A 23,189-nucleotide genomic window follows, 5' to 3' on the forward strand; every position below is an offset into this window, starting at 1 on the left:
TTAAAGCTTTTTAAATACAACAAACTTTATTAACACTCTATATCTCTATTATATCACTGAAAGACCTAAGTCGAAACAAGGCCCTGGGAGTAGACAACATTCCATTACAACTACTGATAGCCTTGGGAGAGCCAGCCCTGACAAAACTCTACCGTCTGGGGAGCAAGATGTATGAGACAGGCGAAATACCCTCAGACTTCAAGAAGAATATAATATTTGCAATCCCAAAGAAAGCAGGTGTTGACAGATGTGAAAATTACAGAACTATCAGTTTAATAAGTCACGGCTGCAAAATACTAACACGAATTCTTTACAGACGAATGGAAAGACTGGTAGAAGCCGACCTCGGGGAAGATCAGTTTGGATTCTGTAGAAATGTTGGAACACGTGACGAAATACTGACCCTTATTAAGGAAAGGCAAACCTACGTCTCTAGCATTTGTAGAATTAGAGAAAGTTTTGACAATGTTGACTGGAATACTCTCTTTCAAATTCTGAAGGTGGGGGCGGTCAAATGCAGGGAGAAAAAGACTATCTACAATTTGTACAGAAACCAGATGGCAGTTATAAGAGTCAAGGGGAATGAAAGGGAAGCAGTGGTTCGGAAGGGAGTGAGACAGGGTTGTAGCCCATCCTCGATGTTATTCAATCTGTATAATGAGCAAACAATAAAGGAAACGGAAGAAGAATACCAGTAGTTCTTGCCGACCGAAATCGGGACTCGTCTGACCACGTCACTGCTTTCCAGTAGTCGAGGGTCCAACCGATATTGTTATGACCCGTGGAGTGACGCCGCAAATGATGTTGTTATGTTAGGAAAGGCAGTCGCGTCGGTCGTCAGCTACAGTAACCCATTAACGCCAGATTTTGCCCCACTGTCCTAACGGGTACGTTCGTCGTACGTCCCACATTGATTTCTACGGTTATTTCACGAAGTGTTGCTTGTCTGTTAGCACTGACAACTCTACACATACGTCGCTGCTCTCGGTCGTTAAGTGAAGGCTGTCGGCCACTGTGTTCTCTGCGGTGAGAGGTAATGCCTGAAATGCGGTATTCTCTCCACACTCTAGGCTCTGTGGATCTTGGAATAATGAATTCCCTAACAATTTCAGAATGAAATGCTTCATGTGTCTAGCTCCAACTACAACTCCTCGTTCGAATTCTGTTAACCACCGCTGTGGATCTGTAATCACATCAAAAACATTTTCGCATGAATCATCTGAGCACAAATGGCACCTCTACCAATGTACTGACCTATTGAGCCTTGTGTAAGCACTACCACCATCATATGTGTATTGGCTTATAGCTATCCCAGGACTTTTGCCACCTCAATGTACAAATCTAGGCAGTCTCCTTTGTTGACTGGCTGCGTTTTCCTAATATCCTACCGATAAACCGAGATCCACCAACCTCTTTAACCATTTAACTGACTGATATTGGAGTTCCTGGTGTTATTGTAATGTTCCCCCCATACATACACCCACGCATCCTGTCGGCTCAGCACGCTCCTCCGTGTCTTCTGGCAGGCGCGGCGGGCGCCGCGGTGCAGAACGGCCGCGTGCAGGCGGTGCCGACGACGGGCGCCGCCCTGGTCTACGGAGGGCAGCCCAACGGGCGCGCCGCGACGGCTGCTGCGGCGGCGGCAGCGGCGGCGGCGGGCTACCTCTACCAGCCGCAGCAGCTGCTGCTGCACCCTGCCTTCCGCGGGCTCGCGGCCGCCAGACCCGCAGGTAAGCAAGCCGTAGAATTTCATTGAGGGGAGACCTGGGACAGAAAATGGGAGAAAAACCTGACGTGGTCCTTTCGTGCTAATGTGGGTAAATAAACTTAGGATTGAGACCGACCTGGCTCACGCAGGCCTGAACTCACATCATGTAAGAATTTAAAGGTCGAACAGAGATAATCACTGGGCGCCTGCACCCAAAATTTTTCTTAATCCAACATCGAGGTAGCAATTTGCAATGAGCTGTCGGAAACAATTACAGTGTAATCCCCAAGGTAACTCGATCTTATGATTGTGGATTATGGATCATGATAAACATAAATTAATGATTTGATAATGAAGAGTTTAATTATTTTTCATGTCACCCCAACAATACTTTACATTACATACAAAAAGACTAACAAAAATTATACAGAAGATTCTGTTAGACTCGATAGTTCCTTCTTGCCCTAAAGATCAATTTAAGCCTTTTCTCTTAAAAATTATATCCAAAAATTTTTTTAGGATCCAGCTGATTTCATTAATTCCAGCAACTAATTAAGAGTCTACTGATAATGCTACCTTTGCACATTCATAATACCTTACACATTCATAATACCTTGCACATTCATTAAAAATTTCCTCAGTGAGCAGACCATACTTCAAAATATTATCAAGAAGACTTGTTTATAATAAACAGGTAAAAATCAATATTTCCCAGTTTCTGATAACAAGTTAACAAAAACAAGTACTTAAATCAGGATAAATATACTAATTATGTCATTATTAAAAACATTATGAAATTCAGTCCCATTTCTTAATAAAATACCTAAAATAATTACGAAATCAAATTTTAAAATAATGAATTAAAACGTATTCTTAGAGCTTACTGTTATACTTACTATTATATTTACTATTATATTTTAAAATGAACAAATTATAGGTTAAAACTTTAAATCTTATTACTTAAATAATGAATAAGTATAAATTTATATTTAAAAAATTAAATATAAACATATTAAACAGTCAAATATTAAATTTTTTCTTGAAAAAGTAGATAATTTAGGAAAGGATTAACATTTCATTTCTACAAATAACGCAACAATAATTATGATACATTAAATATAAGTTATTGGTAAATCAGCCCACAACATGAAAAATAAATAAACAGCAAAATTTTGATCAACTCTGAAACAAATGGCACAACAAATTAAATTTACTTTGACAAATTTAAACCAATATTTCATAAACCAGTTACATAACCAATAAACAATAACATATACAATCAGTTCTACAAACTGTACTAAGACAATATAGTGCAATAAAATTATTTGTATAAAATAATAAAATAAACACAAAAAAAACAATAAACAGGACATACTGATCTGTACAAAAAAGTTTTCAGTGTAAGTGAAATACTTTACCAATAAGTTACACATTTCTGTACATTTACTATGTTACAACTTATCTCACCTAAATTGAATCTACTGTACAAAAATTCTCAATAGAATAATCAGTAATCACAGCAACAGGCGGTGTGTACACATTTCAGAGTCAATATCAGTTAAATTAACTAAAAATTACTATTAAATCCACTTTCATTAACTGTTTTTCACCGTCAAATCCACTCATGAAATTGGCCCAAAATCTGAATTTAAATTTATTTTTTATTCAGTAATAGAACTCTCGGACAGTAAGTTCACAAAATTTCAATAATGAAATGACATCTGATGTCCTTGAAAAATAATTAAATTTGTGACATGGTCTTCCTGCCATGCCCACTTTTTGAAGCAAGCACTCAATATTAGCTAGGTGAACAACGATTTCATTGATTCCTTTCAAGCAAACTTGCATGGCATACGTCTAGAAGACAGTGATATACACTCACTGGTTTTATAGATCAGCTGTGAGTCTAAAAAAGTCTGTAAATGGCACAATACAGGATCCAAATGAGTCTCTAAATTCACTCATGTGGAAACAGTCCTAAAATCACATTTTCATCTGCGGCAGTTGTAAGAATCGCTACTTAAGACAAATTTATTGTATTTAATTTGGGAACGTAGGGAAGAAGAAAGTTTTAGAGAGAATGACCTTTAAGATAGGAAATTTCGCTCAAGATATCTTGAGAAAAACAAATTTACTCTGTAGCTGAAAAGTCAGTTGAAGTCCTGGTAAAGGAAGGAATGCGGAAGCAAGTGACCAGAGGAGAAGCCTTGAGGGGAAAGAGGGATCTGAGTGCAAATATGTGACATTCTGAAGATGTGACACAAGGAAAAAACTTTGGGTTGAACTGTAAATTGCATTTCCTGAAAAGTATGTCTCTTGAGGTTTATGTATCTTTTTCTCATAACCTATGAAAGCTAGAATTGTGAATCTTTGTACTCTTATTTCTATACACCCAATAAATGTTAACGCAAGAGTAAAATTCGAAAGTACCAGTGCAAGTTGAGATAAGGGGCCAAGTGTTTGAGATTTTGCACGTTATACTTACAGAATTATAATTTAAAACTTATTAAAATTCTTCTGTTCGATATATTCAAAAAACATCATGAGAGAAGCTTACTGTGGGCAAAGACATCAAACATGCGAACATTTATAGAAATATTTAGTACAGTTTCTGAGAAAGAGGTATATGTACTTTTTTTTAAAATAAAATTTTTAAATTCCGTAATATGGCCCAAGGAACTTAACAGTAAGTGTAAAATTGCTAATTTCATGCAGAGTTGTAGATTTAGTGCATCTTTTAAATAGCATGCGTTTTTAAATAACATCCCTGCTTAAGAGCCCCTCTAATTCTCAAAGTTACACGGAATAACCTGAATAATTCGATAAATCGGTAGAATCTTTCCGAGTTATCAGCCTTCGCAACCTTTCAACGAGTTTCCTACTCCTACTCTTCAGGCTTATTCTCGGGTTCATGAACAGTTAATTTCTTTATAGACGGCAGACGTATCTGCCGAAGGTCCAGGGGGGTGGGCCAGTTGCATGCCTCCTGAAGAGAAGCCGCAGTTAGTGGCAGGAGGACCTTCCGGTGGGGTGGTGGGGTCCATGCGTCGAGTCTTGGCGCTGTCTCGATGTTCCGCCAGCTGCCTACGCCGCTTTCGCAACACAGCGATCCTGCCGTATTTTTACAGATGCCACATACTGTGCGGAGCTCAGCAGGAAACGGTTGTCTACAGTTGAAAAATCGTCGTGTACTCTTGTTTACGTAGCCTCTTTGATGACTGAACCCGATGGGCACACCCGCTGGACCTTCGGCAGAATAGTCTGCAGCACAGCGGCTATAAATGAGCGAGCTGGAAATGAAATCGACACTTCGCCTGAAGACGAGTGAGAAACACGTCGAAACGTTGCAACAACGAGGTACCATGACTCGATCCACAACCGGAGTAAATTTCATCATTGTAATTCGAGAAAGGAAGCATTTCCATCTGATGCCTCATTTGCTCTCAGCGAAAAGTCCATTGTTGTATTTGTCGTCTTTTGTTTATACACGCTGTGGTATTAAATTTTTAAATAAACCTTGAATCTTTCTTTTCTTAGCGAACGTTCACTCCCGTTTCTGTTATTTCGTTATGGTTAACATCAACGCAGTTTCGAAAATAAGTGTACACATCTTGGAATAGTGATTTGTACGCTGCGTGGAATAATCTGGTGTGTTATTTCAAATAATGTTGACCGACATTCTCACATTACTTCATGTTAAGATTTCGTATTGCTGTAAGAGCTCTTATCTTTCCGAAAATATACCCACGAATAATAGCTATACAAAATTCTCTGTGACTGTTACCTTGTTTTCACATGCGATGCATGCTAATTATCACTTTTTGCATAGAATGACAAGAACATCATGGATTCCTGGAAACCAGTTATGTACGATCGACACGGGCCACCATCTGTGAAAGAGTTAACAGGTCAGACAGAAAACTCCGCAGCCAGTAGACCTATGGGCCGCCACAGGCCGTTATGGAGTACGTTCCAGAATTACGCAACACATTTCTCAATGATTTGAAGCATTTAAAACACGGACAAATACAGTTGAATCTGACGAGTTTAACGCCTAAAGTTATCAACAAGCACGTTTAGGAACTCTTTTTATTAAATTTTACCTTAATACAGACGCGAATATAGCGTTAATTAACGATCAGTATTAGTAACATTTATCACAAGCACTCTGAAGTGAGCACCTTCTACAGCCTGCATCGTCAGTCTGACTCCTCACGAATTAGACTGACTAATTTGACCAGGTATATTTTCGAAAGTATCTAATGCACGAGACATGATTTTCCTCGTTTTTTAGTGAACAGCCCTCTCTATGAAGTGTTTCGTTCTGAAGTTATTTGTTTCACTGCTGTGGCGTGTTCCACAAAGAATTCTCTTAATACTTGCGGTTAACACAGCTAACACGCGTTGTGAGCATCTTTTACAACAACAGTGACACTACCAAGAAGGATGTCAATTAGCGCGTAACCAGAGTTACATCTGTATCTGCTGCGACGTTATTACTCCTCATTTAACACGCAACTGCGTGGCAGAGAGTTCATGAAACGACTTTAATCCTTAGCTCTACCGTTCGACTGTCGAAATGCATGTGGAAAAAATGAACTTGTAAATATTTTCGTGTGAGCTCGATCTCCCTTACTTCATTACGATGGTTCTTTCCCCTATGTAAGTGGGAGTCGACAAAATCTTTCAGCAGGAGAAAGTTTGTCATTGAAATGTCATGCAGTGATCTCGCGGCAACGAAAAAAGGGACTTTATTTTTGTGATGGTCACCTCACCCCACTTCTCATATTCATGAACGCTCTCTTCCGTATTCAATGATAATGCAAATCGGGATGGCCTCCTTTGAACTTTCTCGATGTATTATGTAAAACCTATTTGGCAAGGATCTGATAACACCGAGCAGTACCCTAGAAGAGGGCGGACAAGCGTAGTATAGTCAGTATCTTACGTAAATTTGTTGCATCTTCTACGCGCTCTGCCAATAAAAACCCACAACATGTTCTACGTTATGGTTCCAAAGTGTTTGGTTGAATCGACAACCTTTAAATTTATGTGTTTTATTGCGTAACCGAAATTTAACGGTGTTTGTTAGTAATCTTTTGGAGGACCTCACAATCTTTATTGTACACGGTCCGTTGACACGTTTCACACCACGCAGGTATCTTGTCTAAACCATTTTAGAATTCATTTTGAGCTACTGAGGACTTTACTAGACGATGAACGACACTGTTATCTGCAAACATTGTAATAGGGCTGCTTAGATTCTCACCAGATTTGTTTATATGTAACATATTAAGAACATGAGACTGCTTATAATGCTTTCTTGAGGAACCCCAGATGTAACATCCGTTTCACTCCGTGACATCCCGTCATTAACACACTACTGGTCATTAAAGTTGCTACAGCAAGAAGAAATGCAGATGATAAACGGGTATTCATTGGACAAATATATTACACTGGCGTAGTGTGACGGCCAGTTGCACGGCCACCATTGACCAGACGTTTTCAATTTGTAAGAGATTTGGAGAATGTGCTGGCCAGGGCAGCAGTCGAACATATTCTGTATAAAGAAAGGCCCGTACAGGACCTGCAAAATGCGGTCGTGCATTATCCTGCTGAAATTTAGGGTTTCGCAGGGATCGAATGAAGGGTTGGAGCCACGGGTCGTAACGCATCTGAAATGTAACGTCCACTGTTCAAAGTGCCGTCAATGCGAACAAGAGGTGACCGAGACGTGTAACCAATGGCACCCCATACCATCACGTCGGGTGATACGCTAGTATGCCGATGACGAATACACGCTTCCAATGTGCGTTCAACGCGATGTCGCCAAACAAGGATGCAACCATCATGATGCTGTAAACAGAACCTGGATTCATCCGAAAAAAATGACATTTTGCCATTCGTGCACCCAGGTTCATCGTTGAGTACACCATGGCAGGCGCTCCTGTCTGTGATGCAGCGTCAAGGGTAACCGCAGCCATGGTCTCCGAGCTGATAGACAAGGCAACGCCGGTCAACTCCTGTTTGTGTGTGAGAAATCGTTTAGACATTTTCCTCATGTCAGCACATTGTAGGTGTCGCCACCGGCGCCAACCTTGTGCGAATGCTCTGAAAAGTTAATCATTTGCATATCACAGCATCTTCTTCCTGTCGGTTAAATTTCGTGTCTGTAGCAGGTCATCGTCGAGGTGTAGCAACTTTAATGGCCAGTAGTGTACGAATTGTGGTATTTGTGAGGGGAAATTACGAATCAAGTTCAGGTGTATTAGTTTATCGATATTTTTATCGTCTGTTTCTTATTGATCCCCGTTGTCTATTAGCTCGTGAATTTCATTGACGTATCTGAAGAGGCGTATTTCCGATACTACACTGACGGAAAAGAATCACAACACCAAGAAAGGATTGTGCGACTTAACGAAAGCTGACAGGCGTGTTTCTACATCTGAAAGATGACGTCTGTTCAAATTTAGCGCCAGTCACATAAGAGTGGAGCTGGTAGCACCACAATGGGGATGGAATCAGATTTGTTTTAAACACACGCCGTAACGGACGTGGTGAGTTGATGTTAGTCCAGAATGCCTTTGATGCGACAAAGACTCCATTATCAACACCTCACTCAGTTTGAACGATGTCGTGTAATACGGTTACGGGAAAGGGTATGTTATTTCTGCGATATTGCAGAAAGGCTTGGCAGAAATGTAGGCCCTGTACATGATTGCTGGCAGAGCTGGTCGCGAGAATGTACAGTCTCAAGAACATCAGTTCCCGGACTATACCGTGACACTACCAACAGGGAAAACCATCGTCTTCAGCGTACAACTGGGGCGCATCGTATTGCATCTGCAACAGCAAATTGAGCAGCAGTTGGCACCAAAGTGACACAACGAACTGTTACAATCGTTTACTTCAGTGATAGCTGCCAGCGTGCATTCCACTGATGCCGAACCACTAACATATACTACTTCAGTGGTGTCAAGCGAGACCCCATTGGAGGCCTGGAGGTCTGTTGCGTTTTCTGATGACAACTGATTCAGTCTGGGTGCCAGATATGGTTCAAAAAATGGCTATGAGCACTATGGGTCAACATCTGAGGTCATCAGTCCCCTATAACTTAGAACTACTTAAACCTAACTAACCTAAGAACATCACACACATCCATGCCCTAGGCAGGATTCGGACCTGCGACCGTAGCTGTCGCACTGTTTCAGACTGAAGCGCCTAGAACCGCTCGGCCACTCCGGCTGGCGGCATAGATGGCCATGTTTGGGTTAGGGGGAGGCCAGCTGAGGGCCAGAAACCAAACTGTGTGCTGCCTTGGCGCACTACACCTACCTGGAATTATGATCTGAGGTGCGATTCCGTATGACAGCAGGAGCTGGTTGTCCCATGCACCCTGACAGCAAATATGTACGTCAGTCTGGTGATTGCACCTGTTGTTCTGCCATCCATGAACGGCAATCTGGGCGTATTTCCAACGGGTAATGGCCGCCCACATACAACAGTTGTAACCCAACATGCTTTAAAGTGTGTTGACATGTTATCTTGTACTGCTCGATCATCACGTATGTCCCCAATCGAGCTCATATGCGACATCATCGGACGACATCACAATGCATGCACGTTTGCATGGTTTCATTCAAGATTTTGCCAGTTACACCTGTTTTCGATGTATCAGTATTTCTCATTTGCAATGTCTTATCTCACGTTCACGTTAACCTGGAATCTTGTAGTGTGAATCACTGAAACATGTCACGCAGACAAATGTATTCGCGAAATATCGTTACTCCACATTAATTTTGTTTAGGTGTTGCGACTTTTTCTCGTCAGTGTGTTTACTCAGAATGGCTGTAGTTTTCATTGCTCTGCAGAAGAAAACTGGCAAAACGAAGACAAATATTTAAGTAATGTATAATAAAGGTAACTAGTATTTACCAAGAATGTGTAGTTCAATAACAAAAGAGTATTTGAGTTAGGGTAGTTGTGGTCTTCAGTTAGAATGCCGATTTTTTGGTACAGCTGATCATGCTGGTCGATCCTGTTCAAGAGTGTTTTCCTGATGACGGTGCAAACTTTCAAAGCAGATTGAGAGCAAGAAATGTTTCATCTGACGTAACGAACTCGGGTAAGGAAACGACTGAATCGAAAGTGACGTAGCCAGACCTGCTTTTGGTTACCTCTGCCAATAGAATATCAGTACCTACGAATATTCGATTGTACGGTGTGTTGTTGTTGTTGTGGCCTTCAGTCCATTGTCTATCTTGGTACAGTTTTCAATTATAGTTAATACAGTGCAAGTCCGTTATCTTTGCTTAACTATTGTTTGACGTCCTACATCCATGGGAACCTGCTTACTGTAGACAAGTCTTGATCTCCTCCTCTCCCCTTCCTCCCCACACACACACCCGCCACGCAATACAATTATCTCGATCACCAAATGCACTATTCCTTGATGACTCAAGATGTGTCCTATCAACAGTTTCCTTCTTTGTCTTGTTGTACCACATATTTCTTTTCTTCCCAGTTCAATTCCTTATCTCCTCATTAGTGACCCACTCCACTGATCCAACCGTCAGTATTCTTTTGTGGCGTTATAATTCAACAAGCTTCTATTCTCGTCTTTTCTGAACTTCATTTTGTCCGTATTTCACTAAAGTCCAAGGTTATATTCCACACAAGTACCTTTTAGAAACACTTCCTAAAATCATCAGATCTGATTAACATCAGACGTTAACAAATTCCTTATTTTCCCAAATTTTTTCCTTGCTATAGCCAGTTTGCAGTTATGTCCTCTATGTTTCGGCTATCATCGATCATTTTTTACCCAACTAGCTAAACTCATCTACTAATTTGTCTGTCATGTGCTTGTCTAATTCCCTCACTGTCACCTGAATTAATTCAGTTATTTCTTCTCTTTTTTTAATTTTTCTGTGGAACCCAAACTGATCTTCCCAGAAGTCAGGTTTTGGAAAGCTTTCCATTCCTCTCCAAATAATTTGTGGTAGTACTTCATATCGATAATGTATGAAACTGGTGCTTCTGTAACATCAACACCAGTCAGCACCTGCAGTCCGCGAAAGTGGAATAATTACATTATTTGTGTTTTGGTATGTCACAAAACTAAGAGTGGTTGATGTCGCACTAGTACTGCAGTGTGTTCACCATCCGCCCCCCCCCCCCCCCCCCCTAAAAATTCCTTCCACTGAGGAAGCACCTTTTAGCGTTATGAGAAACTTTGTGTACAAAATGAAATGTTTGGGATATCAATATAATTCTGGAGTTCTGGATGACGGTCTTAAGTAAAACAGTGTAATGTTCTCCTAGCGGTAATGCATTAACACTGACTGAAGATGTATCAGCAAGAAGCGAAGATCTGTATGAACTCCTTACTGTCTGGCTGTGTATTTGGTGAGATGAAGGAAGAAAATTTAGGGACCAGTGTGATATAATGTCAGAATCAGTCTAGACGAAGTACCTAAGAAGCGGCGAGTGAGCTTTGAAAAACGTGCAGCCAAACGGCATTCCCAGATGGGCTCATTAGAAATAAGAGAATCAGTGAGTGCAACAAAAAATATATTAAAAGTGGCTTTAGTAAGGAGGTGGTATCTGTCGCTTGATAATTACGATAAAAAGGCGTCCCACGATATGGGGAAGAGTGTTTTCACTACATAAAAGTAACACTACAGATAATAAATTTCATACGACAACTTATTTTTTGGTCTTTCAGTTAATATATTTTTACTGCAAATGCCCAGTTTTCACAGAAGCTATTTAATGGTATTACTCTTAATTTACGTAGGTTTCCATACAACTAACCTTAATCCTGTGGAGGATTACTCGTAAACATACGTCCAGCTGGGTTTACGGGATGTACATTTATGTTCTTAAATAACGAAATTTTTCGTATTAATGCAAAAGCCTTCACCTTGTCTTTAGATAAGAATTCGTGAATACTGGTAATCACCATGAGTGGGATACGACTAAGGGTATAGTTTTTAAAATGGATTTTCTTGAAACTGCCCTGGAGCAGTACATAAAACGAAACGTTTTATTACGTTGCCAACATTATTTACCAAGAAAGACGCCATTTAAAGATATCATGGGGCAGCAAAGCCAGGTGAGAGAGGAGGTGAACGACTGCTGGAAATGTAGCAGCGAAGGGCTAAAATTGCTTTAGTCTGTGCATACAACATTTGTAGCGATAACTGAGAATTAATAAAGTAAAATCTTCTGATTTTAGAAATGTTCTCGAAAATTAATTTTGCACATAAAAACGTAATTCCAACAAAGTGACCAAGTATTTCGAGGACCTCATCAGTCGCGAAGCTCTTCGGGATGATATGACTTCCCAAGAATGATTGCATAAACTTTCCGTCTAAATCCCTGCAGAATGATGGAAATTTTTTTTAAAAAGTGAGCCTAATGAATACAAAAATATCTGCAAAGACTTAATCGTCGTGGAGCTTGTTAAGTATGCAGGAGGTAAAGAGCTAGAAAAGTTACAGTGGCTGTTTCAAAAAACGAGTATTAGACACACATAAAACCTCGAAGTTGTATGGAGAGGTGCTGTCATTCACTCGGTACATAAGAAAGTGGACAAAATAAACGTCAGCAATCACAAATACGTTCCCATTTAATCACGTACAAGGTATTGTCCAGAGCATGACATAATAGAGGTACATGAGAAATTGAAAAAGTACGGTGCAATACTCAGAAAATGATGGTCCTGTGGAAGAAACATCTTCACGGTTAAGGACTCGATCAAAAACACAATGGTAGCAGGAGGAAAAAAAAGGTACTTTTGACATTTCTTGACTCTAAGATACCGGATGACTCCATAGACCCAGACACACATCTCAAAGTGTTACCATAGATTGGAATAGATGAGATGACAAGAGCAATTAGGAAGCAAATGTTAGCGAACACACACTCAAAACCCACATACTCAGAGGAGCTGTGAGACCCATTTGAATCAATGTAAGACTAAGACACGTTGAGGGATTTTCGTCAATAGTATTCAATTGCATCCTGGAGAAGGTAATGCAAGGATGGTAGAAAGAAACGAGGCCACACAGTATCTCAGATAGATTCGCAGATGATTTACTATTTTTCTCGAAAAATCACTATTTAGAACACTATTTAAAAGAAACAGCAGAGAAGACAGCATTATAAATAATTTCATTCCCAAAGACACAATACATTAACAAATATGTAAAAGAGACTATCTGGACGATGAGGAGAGAGTGTACAGACATCAACGGAACACATAAGATTGAGTACTTAGATGAGATTCTCACTCTGAACCATAGCGAAAAGGCATTAGATGAACAATGAGACAGCATACAGATTCTGCATGAACATTTAGAAATCAAAATCTCTAGACTATCACTAAAAAAGCAGACTCCACTGTTCTATACTCAAACCTAAATGCTGATGTGCGACAGCCAAAATTGTCAGAGAGGGAGTATCAGAAAGAGCGAGAAAGAGAATGGATATTTCCGGTGGCGAAAAATATAACAGCACAAGAGTTTACATCTCACATGAGATTAAACAAGAAATTAAAATTTGAAAAGATCTCACCAATGATAAAGCAATGGAGTGTGGCTATCTATGGACATATCATAGGAACAAAATGAGATAGGATAGCAAATAAGTCAAAGACCAACCAGGATGACACAAAAAATGCCCAAGGCTGAAAATGTAATTCAGGATAATGGGATGTATGAGATCAGTAAAAATGATATACGAAACAGAGAAGTTCAGAGCAAAAAAGAGCAAGAATTCTGTATCTATCGGATGACATATGAAGAAGAAGGAGATGAAGAACAGGAAGAGAATTCTTGGAACAAGGGCATACAGGAATAAGTTGGAGAAGAAAGAAATACTGGCAAAACAAAAAAAAGAAGTTAAGAAGTGAGGTAACCGTGTGATCGTGTCCCATGACAGCAGAAAAGTTCAAATAAAGACAAGAGGCAAAGGTACGCAGGCTATTACTGAAAACACGTCGTTCTATGGAATTAGTAAGAGATCGTAAAGTCTTGCACGTGTGGGAACATAAAGACTTTCTGGCATGCACCTACATCCTGAAAATATCTATTTATAGCAACCGTAAAGTATTTTGGACAGAAGAATCTGGAATTTCAAGGAGGCCGTCTACTGAATAGGAAATTGTGGCAACTGAATAAAGCGCTGGTGTCGTACAGGGGAAAATATCAACCGAAGCGATGCAATATCTCGGTCGCTGGGCCGAAGAGATTCTTCGAGACTGATATTGTGACGCGGTCTTTGTTATGGGCTTCGTTGGCGTTTTCACAAAGGAGGCACAGCCATACCGAAAGGCGATAAAAGTTCTTGTGAGAGGCGAGGAGGTGCTTTGCTCTCTTGCTGCATTGCATCAGTTTCTACAACCCACTGTTTCATAGTATAGCTGAATGTATTGAGTAGTCGATTAAGAACGAAATAACAGCTTTTTAAGGAAGCAGAGTGAAGTATACGTCCCCTTATCATGTTTCTACTGATATTAAATCCAGAGTGTGAATGAAAATTTTAAAGTGGTAAAATTTTGGCGTTTTCCCGGACACAATGTGATACATGTCTTTTACTGTATTGTTTAAACAGATTGCCCTAACGTGTCAATTTGTAATATTAATGAATTTTAATGATTTAATTATTCACATTGTTTCATTATACTGTAACTTCCCTTCTACCACGTTTTGCTCATTCTTAATTGAAAGATGTCTCTTTTCTGCGATCGGACACGGGTAAGGGATGGATAATGCAGAGAACGTGTTTCACACGATAACTGAGCGTGACTTTTTTTTTCCAATATTACAGGTCTCCAATGATAGATGTAATAGGCTGAGAAAGATTTATTGAGTTGATAAGTAACACACTTCCTAAGAACTGCTAGACACCTCCATGCCCATATTATTTGTTAAATTTAGTCCAACTTTCACACTGAAGTTTGCCATTGTTGTATTGCTTTTCCTGATTCAAACTATCACAAAATAGCAGTTTATGGAATCCGTATTAACTGTTCAGATAGTAAAATAGTCCGATAATGTACTTATTTCGTAACTGCTCGTACCCTCCACGAATAAACCGATGTATCATTCACTGTTGCCCTACCATTCGACTGAAAACTTCCAAAGTTATTTTTATCATCTCCTACAAACTGTTCATATATTACTGGTGCGATTCGACGCATACGAGCGTTCAATGCGAATCCCAAAAAGTGACTGCTCTCATTCAGCATAAAAGCTCTTGTGTATTGGTAAGCGAAACATAAACACACCTGCCGGAAAAAGCGTTCTCATTTCAGAATGTTCCATACAACCAACGATGCGTAATGACCTCGACTGACGTCACACCAATATCGAATGTAGTACCCCCTACAAACTTCAACTATATATTAATTTGTGCCATTAACATGACAAGTGTCTTATTGATTCGCGCTATCAACCGAAATTGTGTATTCTAGAAATCAGGTCATTTAGCTGTTTTCCAATTCACAAGCTTACGAATAACCTCAATAATCTTGGATAACTTATTTTATTTCTACATTTGACATACGATGCTATCAAATTACTGCCTGCGAGATAAACCGTATTTTAAGTATTGCGTTAAACCGAATGAATATAAAACATAACAGACATTACATATAAGAGCTGTTCATGAACTCCGAAAGAAACTACATACAGTACCTCTGAATATATTGTATGTTGTATAACAGCACTGGGGATGTACCATTTCTATCCTAGGCAGGCACTGGGAGATTAAGGACCCAAGGTCATCCGAGGTCACTTCCCACGCCTCTAGGGTAAATGAGTGTGGTAAATTCAAGGTCACTATGTAACCTGATACCTACAACTTTTCACGACCCGCTGCCCCATTGATCTAGGCCAATAGGACGACTTAAATCCCCCACCACTGGGAATGGGATTGAAGTAGAATCGGCATGGTATTTATGTAAAAGAAACAAAAAAATGTGAAATCGCGCATATGATTGACTCCGACATCACGTGCGTCTCTTCCCGGTATTAGCTGCCGTGCCGCTGTCGGTTCTGTCGTTGTATGAACATGGACCCTAGCCACTTTTCTCCTAAGGAGGCCATCCCGTCAGTGTTCAAAACCGGCTACAAGTGTACATGTAGCGGCATTAGCAGAACTCCGTGGGAGGGTGTACAGATAATGGAAGCAGTGTACCGCACGTTGCTACCTGTTTAACACCCTTGCACTCCACAGGGAGCAACTCCAATAATTTTTATAACTCTGATATTTCTCGTTGATAATATTTTTAGAAATTAATTTTCCGTGGGAGGACCTGTACAGTGAAGATTTTTACATGATCTGTAATATACAGGGTGAGTCACTATCTATTGCCACCAAGAATAACTCTGAAAGTATGATAGGAGCAGAAAAGTTTGTGGGACAAAAGTTGCATGGGACGGCAGGGGCCATATATGACGTTGGCTTTTTGTTGCTAGGTGGGGTCACGTACGAGATATGAAGGTCAGCTTAGTTTTTTTTTTGTTTTTAATGTGATGCGATAGTTTGGTACTTATTTTCTGACAGCGGCTATCGAGACGAATCCAATGTTGTGTAACAGTGAGGTCTTTGAAGGTGAACGAAGGTCACAATGGTGGCATGAACGTTCTCTTACAGAAGGTGTTCGAAGTGATGACCATCGGAATCAGTGCAGTGCTGCAGTCTTCTTATCATGGATTGAGTGCTATTCCTTATCACTTCGGCATTTATCGAAGCACATGCTGTGATAATTCTCTCTCGCATATCTTCAGGTGTAGTTGGAAAGTCTTTATAAACAGTGCCTTTTACGAATCCCCAGAAGAAAAAATCCTGACGCGTCAAGTCTGTCGAACGAGCCGGCCACGACACTTCTCCTCCGCGTCCAATCCAACGATTTTGGAATTGTCTCTGCAACTCATTTATAGCGTCACACGAAAAATGTGATACCACATTCTGTTCCTCGTACCTAAAGGTATTTCTTCCAATAACAGACCAAATGTTTCTTGCAGGAATGTGGTGTACTTTCTAGCACTAAGATTTCCTTCGATGAAATAGGGGCCTATAACTCTGTCCTCCAAAATCCCACACCATACATTCACCTACCACGGTTTTTGGTGTGCAGCTTGCCGCAGCCAACATGGATTTTCAGTTGCCCAATAATGCATGTTATGCAAATTAACATTTCCATGGTTTTTTTAATGTAGCTTCGTCAGCTACATCAAAATCAAATAATAAATGTGTCATCCCTCTGAATCTCAAGTTGAGCCCATCGGCGAAATTCAATGCGACGCATGCAAACCGTACCAGTTAATTCTTGGAGGTGACTGATATGGTAAGTAAGGATGATATTTATGGCGATGCAGAACACGAACAACACTACTCTGGCTCATGCCAGATTCCCTTGGGATTTGATGAAAACCAACGCAAAGATATCGAACCACAGTGGTAAGAGTACCAATTTCCGTTTCCTCTTTAGTAACTTTCCTTTTCCGGATATGTTTCCGATGTGATGTAGATTCAGTTGTTCTCAGTTTATCACACACATATTTAAATCTACGACGTGTAGGGTATGTTGAGGATATCGTTCAGCATATAAGTCTCTAGCTGTCGCTGAATTTCGTTGGCATTATTCGTAAATGAGAAACACATCGACTTGTTCTTTGCGGAAATATATCATTCACATTCGCTTGATTCGACGATACAGGACTTACCGCACCTACCAGTGTTGCATTGCGAAACCACCGAATGGTGTTTACATGTCAATGGAACGTTAGGTGGATACGCCGTATTCGGCAAATATTTTCTATTTGCACGATATACGAGAGAGAATTGTCAGAGCATGTGCTTCGATAAGTGCCGAATTGATAAGCAGTACCACTCAATCCATGATAAGAAGTTGCAGCATTGTATTGATAATAATGGTCATCACTTCGAACACCTTCTGCAAATGGACATTCATGCCACCTTTTTGACCTTTGTTGAACTTCTAAGACCTTACTGTTACACAACTTTGGATTCGCCTCGGTAGCCGCTATCAGAAAATAAGTACGAAACAATAGCATCCCATTTAAGAAAACAAAGCTGACCTTCATATCTCCGACGTGACTCCACCTAGCAACAAAAAACCTACGTCATATTATGGGCTCCTTTGTCCCATACAACATCTGTCCCACAAACTTTTCAGCTACTATCATACTTTCGGAGTTATTCTAGGTGGCAATAGGTAGTGACTTACCAGGCATACTGAAATTCGTCATTGGTAGTTTACACCAATTGATCAAAAGTATCCATGCATCGAATAGTGGATATCAGATGAGAGAGTACCAGGGATCTGATGTGAGACTCAAGGTGCCAGTACTCGTTCCAGTGCTTTTCTGTATTATCCTGGAAGAAGGTGATGTAACGGTTGTGACGTTTCATGCCTGGAGCACCATACACTATCCAGTAAGAACTGTCTGGACACCTACCCTATCTTAGCTATCAGAGACACAATATGTCTCTCATAAAACAATAGTCAGGTGTTTTGGTATATATTGGTTACCTGTAGCTGAAGACAGTCCAGACAAATGCTGCTCGTCACATATTTGATGCATGAAAGCTCTGCACTTCTTCTCGCTAGGAATTAAGTGATTTTAAATTGGAATTTTACTTGTTCATTCGATACAGCGGTCGCGAATTGGTCTTGAACGATATTTGTTTAATTGGTGTATTGTGAGAGGAACATTAAAAATAAGAAGCATAGCCAGTATTCCAACAAAGCGAATCCCTCATGTATATATCCTTTACTCAATTCGATCCCTATTATACAGCGCTTTCCATTCACGTATTCCTCATTTGCAATCTTCACATTCCAAGTATAACATCTTAGTATGCGCCAAGGTATTTCTTTAATAGAAGACTTTCTTCTGGTTACTCTGGTGTTGTGGCTGGCAACATTTTGTGTAAAGTTCTGAGGTATCAAGACCCTCAGGATGTGAGCACAGGTGGATGATCACAAAATTGTGACCTAAAAATTATAGAAATAGAAGCGACGTACATCTCAAAAACAATAATTTTTAATGATGAAAGTATAACTGATTAACAGTTCTCCATAGCAATAATCAAAAATGCATCACTACTGAAACTTCACTTACACATTACTTACTTTCCTCTGGATATCACATGCTGTCCATCTCATACAGGGGAAATGCTACTGTTAGTGTGACGTTGTATTTCACAGAGAGCAGTCGAACATTTCCACTTGACTCAAAGATATGATGTGCAACTTCTGTGTTTAATGTCACCAACAAAAATACATATGTAGAACAATGTAAATAGGAGACTTTTTAGGACTTATTCTATAGACACAGTAAATAAAAAAGCAAATATCTGGGTGCTAAAAGTTTGTTAATTTATGTATTTACACTTGCACTCAGAAAACAACTAATGATGTATGTTGTCTTAGTGCAATTTTAATAACACACAACTAAATCTTTAAATTATAATTTAAATCTCCATCGAAATCTTTTAGCTCTTGATCCAACCAGTAATTGGAAAAATACAGTGTGGATAAATTCTAAGAATTCACATATGTATCTAATTCTCCTGGGTTTCTGTTGGCAGCTAGTCTACCCCACATTATTGTGGAATCATTGTATGAAACTTTAAGATTATAACTTTTACAAACGAGTGCCTGTTAAATGTAGGTACTCCATCTGTTTTTAATTCTGCAAGAGACCCTTGTGTTACAAGATACAAACCTCCTGCCTGCCACAATTAGGAACAATGTAACAATCCCTCTTAAGCTAATCCAAATGATAATGGACCTTTAGAAAAATTTTCTTTGTGCATCCTTTAATATAGTGAACATCCATTAATCAATTGATTTCTGTGGCACTACAATTCCTGATCACTTCCCATCAGTATTTACAGTAAATAATGATATTTTGTAAACCCCACACATATCTAGATTTTCCTATACATTGTGTTTAATGTAGTATGTAAGCGTTGTCTGCATACCTGCAACAGCTTCTTTTTCCAGTAACTGTTTATATTCCTCCTTTGTGAAAAGTTTATCGTCATATATTCCAGCTTTTTCCGCTTTTTTATTTTTTTTAAAAATTCAAGTTTTTACCAATTCTAGTTTTCGTTTTTGTACACTTGAAACACTATCTGCAGTTAGGGGTTTACTTTCTTTAGCAGAGTATGGTGTAAGTCTGTTCTACACATTTTTTTCTTTTTCTTAAGATTTGTGGAATAGCTTTATTCGTGAGAATCGTCCCTAATTCACCATTACTTGCGTTTAATTGTGTTGTGAGGAACAGTGTCAAAGATTGTAAAAATACGATTCTCCAACTTTACCGTGTAATGCTTATGTTAAATACATGTATGGTGTTTGTTTCAGTTTGTATTAACAACCGTCATGTAGTTTACAGGTAGAAAATATAGAAACTATACTCAGACAGAACACAGTTTAGGTCCTGTTCTTGGTCTTAATCATCTGGAAGGTGTGCCTCTACACGACTCAACTTTTGTGACTCCTTGTTACGCCTATAGTAGTCAAAATGCAAAACGAAATCTGTTCTTGGGAATGGTTCAAATCTCCTTTACATATTGGTTCCTTTAGGTGTTAACTATCTCGATGCAGAATTTCTATGTGTATAATACCTACTTCCCCTGTACATATTTTTATAATTTCGTATATGTTATACGACTTTAATAAGGATTTAAATTGAGAAAAATGTTTCCCCAGCTTTAATATAACACTTGTATAATACTGTAACACAATAATAAATGGTCCTATACTACATAATACTGTATATACTATTTGTTATTATACTATACTATGCTATATAATATTATAATGTCTTGATTGGATCCTGAATTAACTATTTCCATGTTCTTTGCAGGTAGGGAATTAAAATTACTGTCAGACAGAATATAGATTATAATTTTTTTCAGTCTTGGTTGTCTGGAATGTGTCCTTCTACGCCCGTCAACTTTCGAGTGTCCTTATTGCTTCCGCATCAGATCTCGACACAGAATTTCTTTCCATGGTATACCACTGTAACAAGGTTCTTAGTTGAGAAAAATGCGTTTCCCCATTTTCAGTATAGCACTAGTGTATAATACTTATTTCCTCTGTGTTGCAATCTGCATTAACAAAGACTGTCTGCGCTACACCTGTCGGTCCCTGTTTTAGTAGAGGAGCCTACAAACTGTATTATGTACAGCTGTCAGTCCCTCTGTTTTACTAGAGTATTGCTGTGGGTTACTGCCTCCAAATGTTACCAAATGTTCCGTTAAAAATACAGATTTTTACAGCAATTAGACCCACAACTTTGATCATCCTGATTTTGAAATGCAATTTCTTTATGACAAATAGCCAGTACTCCAGCAGAGCACTGGAATCATATATGTAACATAGTTACAGGCAAACAATTAAAAGAACTGGGAGACAGACCATAGTTTACTAGCTTTTCTTGGTCGTGATTGTCTACACAGATCAATGTCTGCGTATCTTACTATTTCCAGTAGGTGCTTCAAGCACCTAAAAAATTAATAGGCTGAAACAAATGCCCTCGGTACTAACACAGGAAAGTTTATCTTTAAGAAATTACACAGTGGCTAATACGTGTATCGTTACAAGATATAGCCTGTTAAAAGTTAATTCACAAACAAACCAGTTTGTGCGTTCCGATGGTACACGTCAGGAATCATCTTAAGGGGGAGGACTGTATATTTACGTAACCGATGCTGGTGAAGAGTAAAGATATCTTTTCACAGCTGCCACGCGGGACTGGTGGTGCAGTCATGGACTGTGCGGTTGGTCCTGGCGGAGGTTCGAGTCCTCCCTCGAGCATGGGTGTGTGTGTTTGTCCTTAGGATAATTTAGATTAAGTAGTGCGTAAGCTTAGGGACTTATGACCTTAGCAGATAAGTCCCATAAGATTTCACACTTTTTTTCACAGCTACTGTGAGAGGACGTCTGTAACTTTCACCAACACTAGTTATGTAAATAAACAGTTCTCCACCTGAAGCTAATGCTGTGAACTATCGAAACGCGTAGTGGGAAATAACAAAGTGATGAGGCAGAATTTGTTTCATCTGTTTTTATCAAGAGTCGCTGCCCTCATAATGTGGTCTCTTATGGACGAAGTATTCAAAATTTAATTGGAAAAGCACATGAATGTATCCCTAAAACGTATTTGTTTCACCACAACTACTGAGGTTCCTCTATTACGCCTTGACACGAATATAACGATTTTCATTATTATTATTATTATTATTATTGTCTCTTCAACGAAATACACGATTAGCTATAGTGATACAAGTATTTGGTGGACGATGAGAAAAATAGAAAATGACATCAGTAACGTCAAAAGACCTGAACAGATTAGTAAATGTTGTAAAGAAGGGTTGTAAAACGACAGTCAACAATACGGAAAAAGGAAGGAACATTAGAATTTAACGCTCAATCGAAGAAGATGAGGAAAAATGTAATGGAGTGGAACCGAATTAAGTAATTTGTTTCTGGGGAAGCTATATTAGGAAATGAGATGATATCAGCAGATGAGATTTGCTATTTAGGCTTCAGACTAACTGATGACGAAAGAAATGAAGTACACACAGACTTGTCAGTCTTCCACCTTAGCTGGTTGGATTAATACCGCTGTTAGACAGGTGGTGGTCTCGTAAGACGCTCATCTAACTCGTAACATTTTGAACTTCGTTTCCTCGAAGACACTTGCTCATGGCACATAGAGCAGCGTTTGTTACTTCTAAGCCTGTAGTACAACTGTGCTAAAGACAAATAAAACGTATCAACACTGGGCTTATGTTTCCACTGTGAGAAGGTAAGCCATAAATATTACATCTGACTCGCACTTGTGATCCAGAGAACATTCTGTTGGTTGTACGTTTTTTGTTGGGTGATGATGATGATGTATGCCTGATGGTGTGCCGTGGCGCTGTGTGTGGACAGCCCTGCGCAGCGGCGGCTCCATCCTGAGTCGGCTGCGACCGGCACGCTCGCGGCCCGTGCTACCGCTGCTGTCCCGCGACGGGTCGGAGGCGGAAGCACAGCCCGATGTTGTGGACCCCGCCGTCAGCCCCGCCCCCGCGCCACAGCTCTACAACCTCTACGACTCGTACGCAGCCGCCGCCGCAGCCGGGTGAGTCAGTGCGCAGTCGTTCAGCTAGCAAGTAGTTAACAGGTAGGCGCGGTGTACCACAGGGGTCTACATATGGACCTCTGTTAATTTCATTTTGTTTAGAAATAAAATCTTTGAGGTTTACCAGTAACACTATAATTCTGTACTGCGAATACATAGAAAGAAAGATCCCTTATCATTTTGCTACAATATAGCAGGTCAGCAACTGGAAGCAGTTAATTCCATAAATTATCTGGGAGTACGCATTAGGAGTGATTTAAAATGGAATGATCATATGAAGTTGATCGTCGCTATAGCAGATG

General features: G+C 39.7%; 1 protein-coding gene across 1 annotated transcript in view; it reads left to right on the forward strand.

Annotated features, from left to right (window-relative positions):
- Positions 1-23,189, forward strand: part of LOC126092638 (KH domain-containing, RNA-binding, signal transduction-associated protein 2-like) — a 361,533-nt gene that overhangs the window by 287,961 nt on the left and 50,383 nt on the right. The window contains exons 6-7 of the mRNA XM_049908361.1: positions 1,527-1,730; positions 22,698-22,887. Of these exons, the coding sequence (XP_049764318.1) occupies positions 1,527-1,730; positions 22,698-22,887 (394 nt within the window). The remainder of the gene's footprint in view (positions 1-1,526; positions 1,731-22,697; positions 22,888-23,189) is intronic.

Source organism: Schistocerca cancellata, chromosome 7, assembly GCF_023864275.1.
Source record: "Schistocerca cancellata isolate TAMUIC-IGC-003103 chromosome 7, iqSchCanc2.1, whole genome shotgun sequence".
Classification (NCBI taxonomy): Eukaryota; Metazoa; Arthropoda; class Insecta; order Orthoptera; family Acrididae; genus Schistocerca; species Schistocerca cancellata.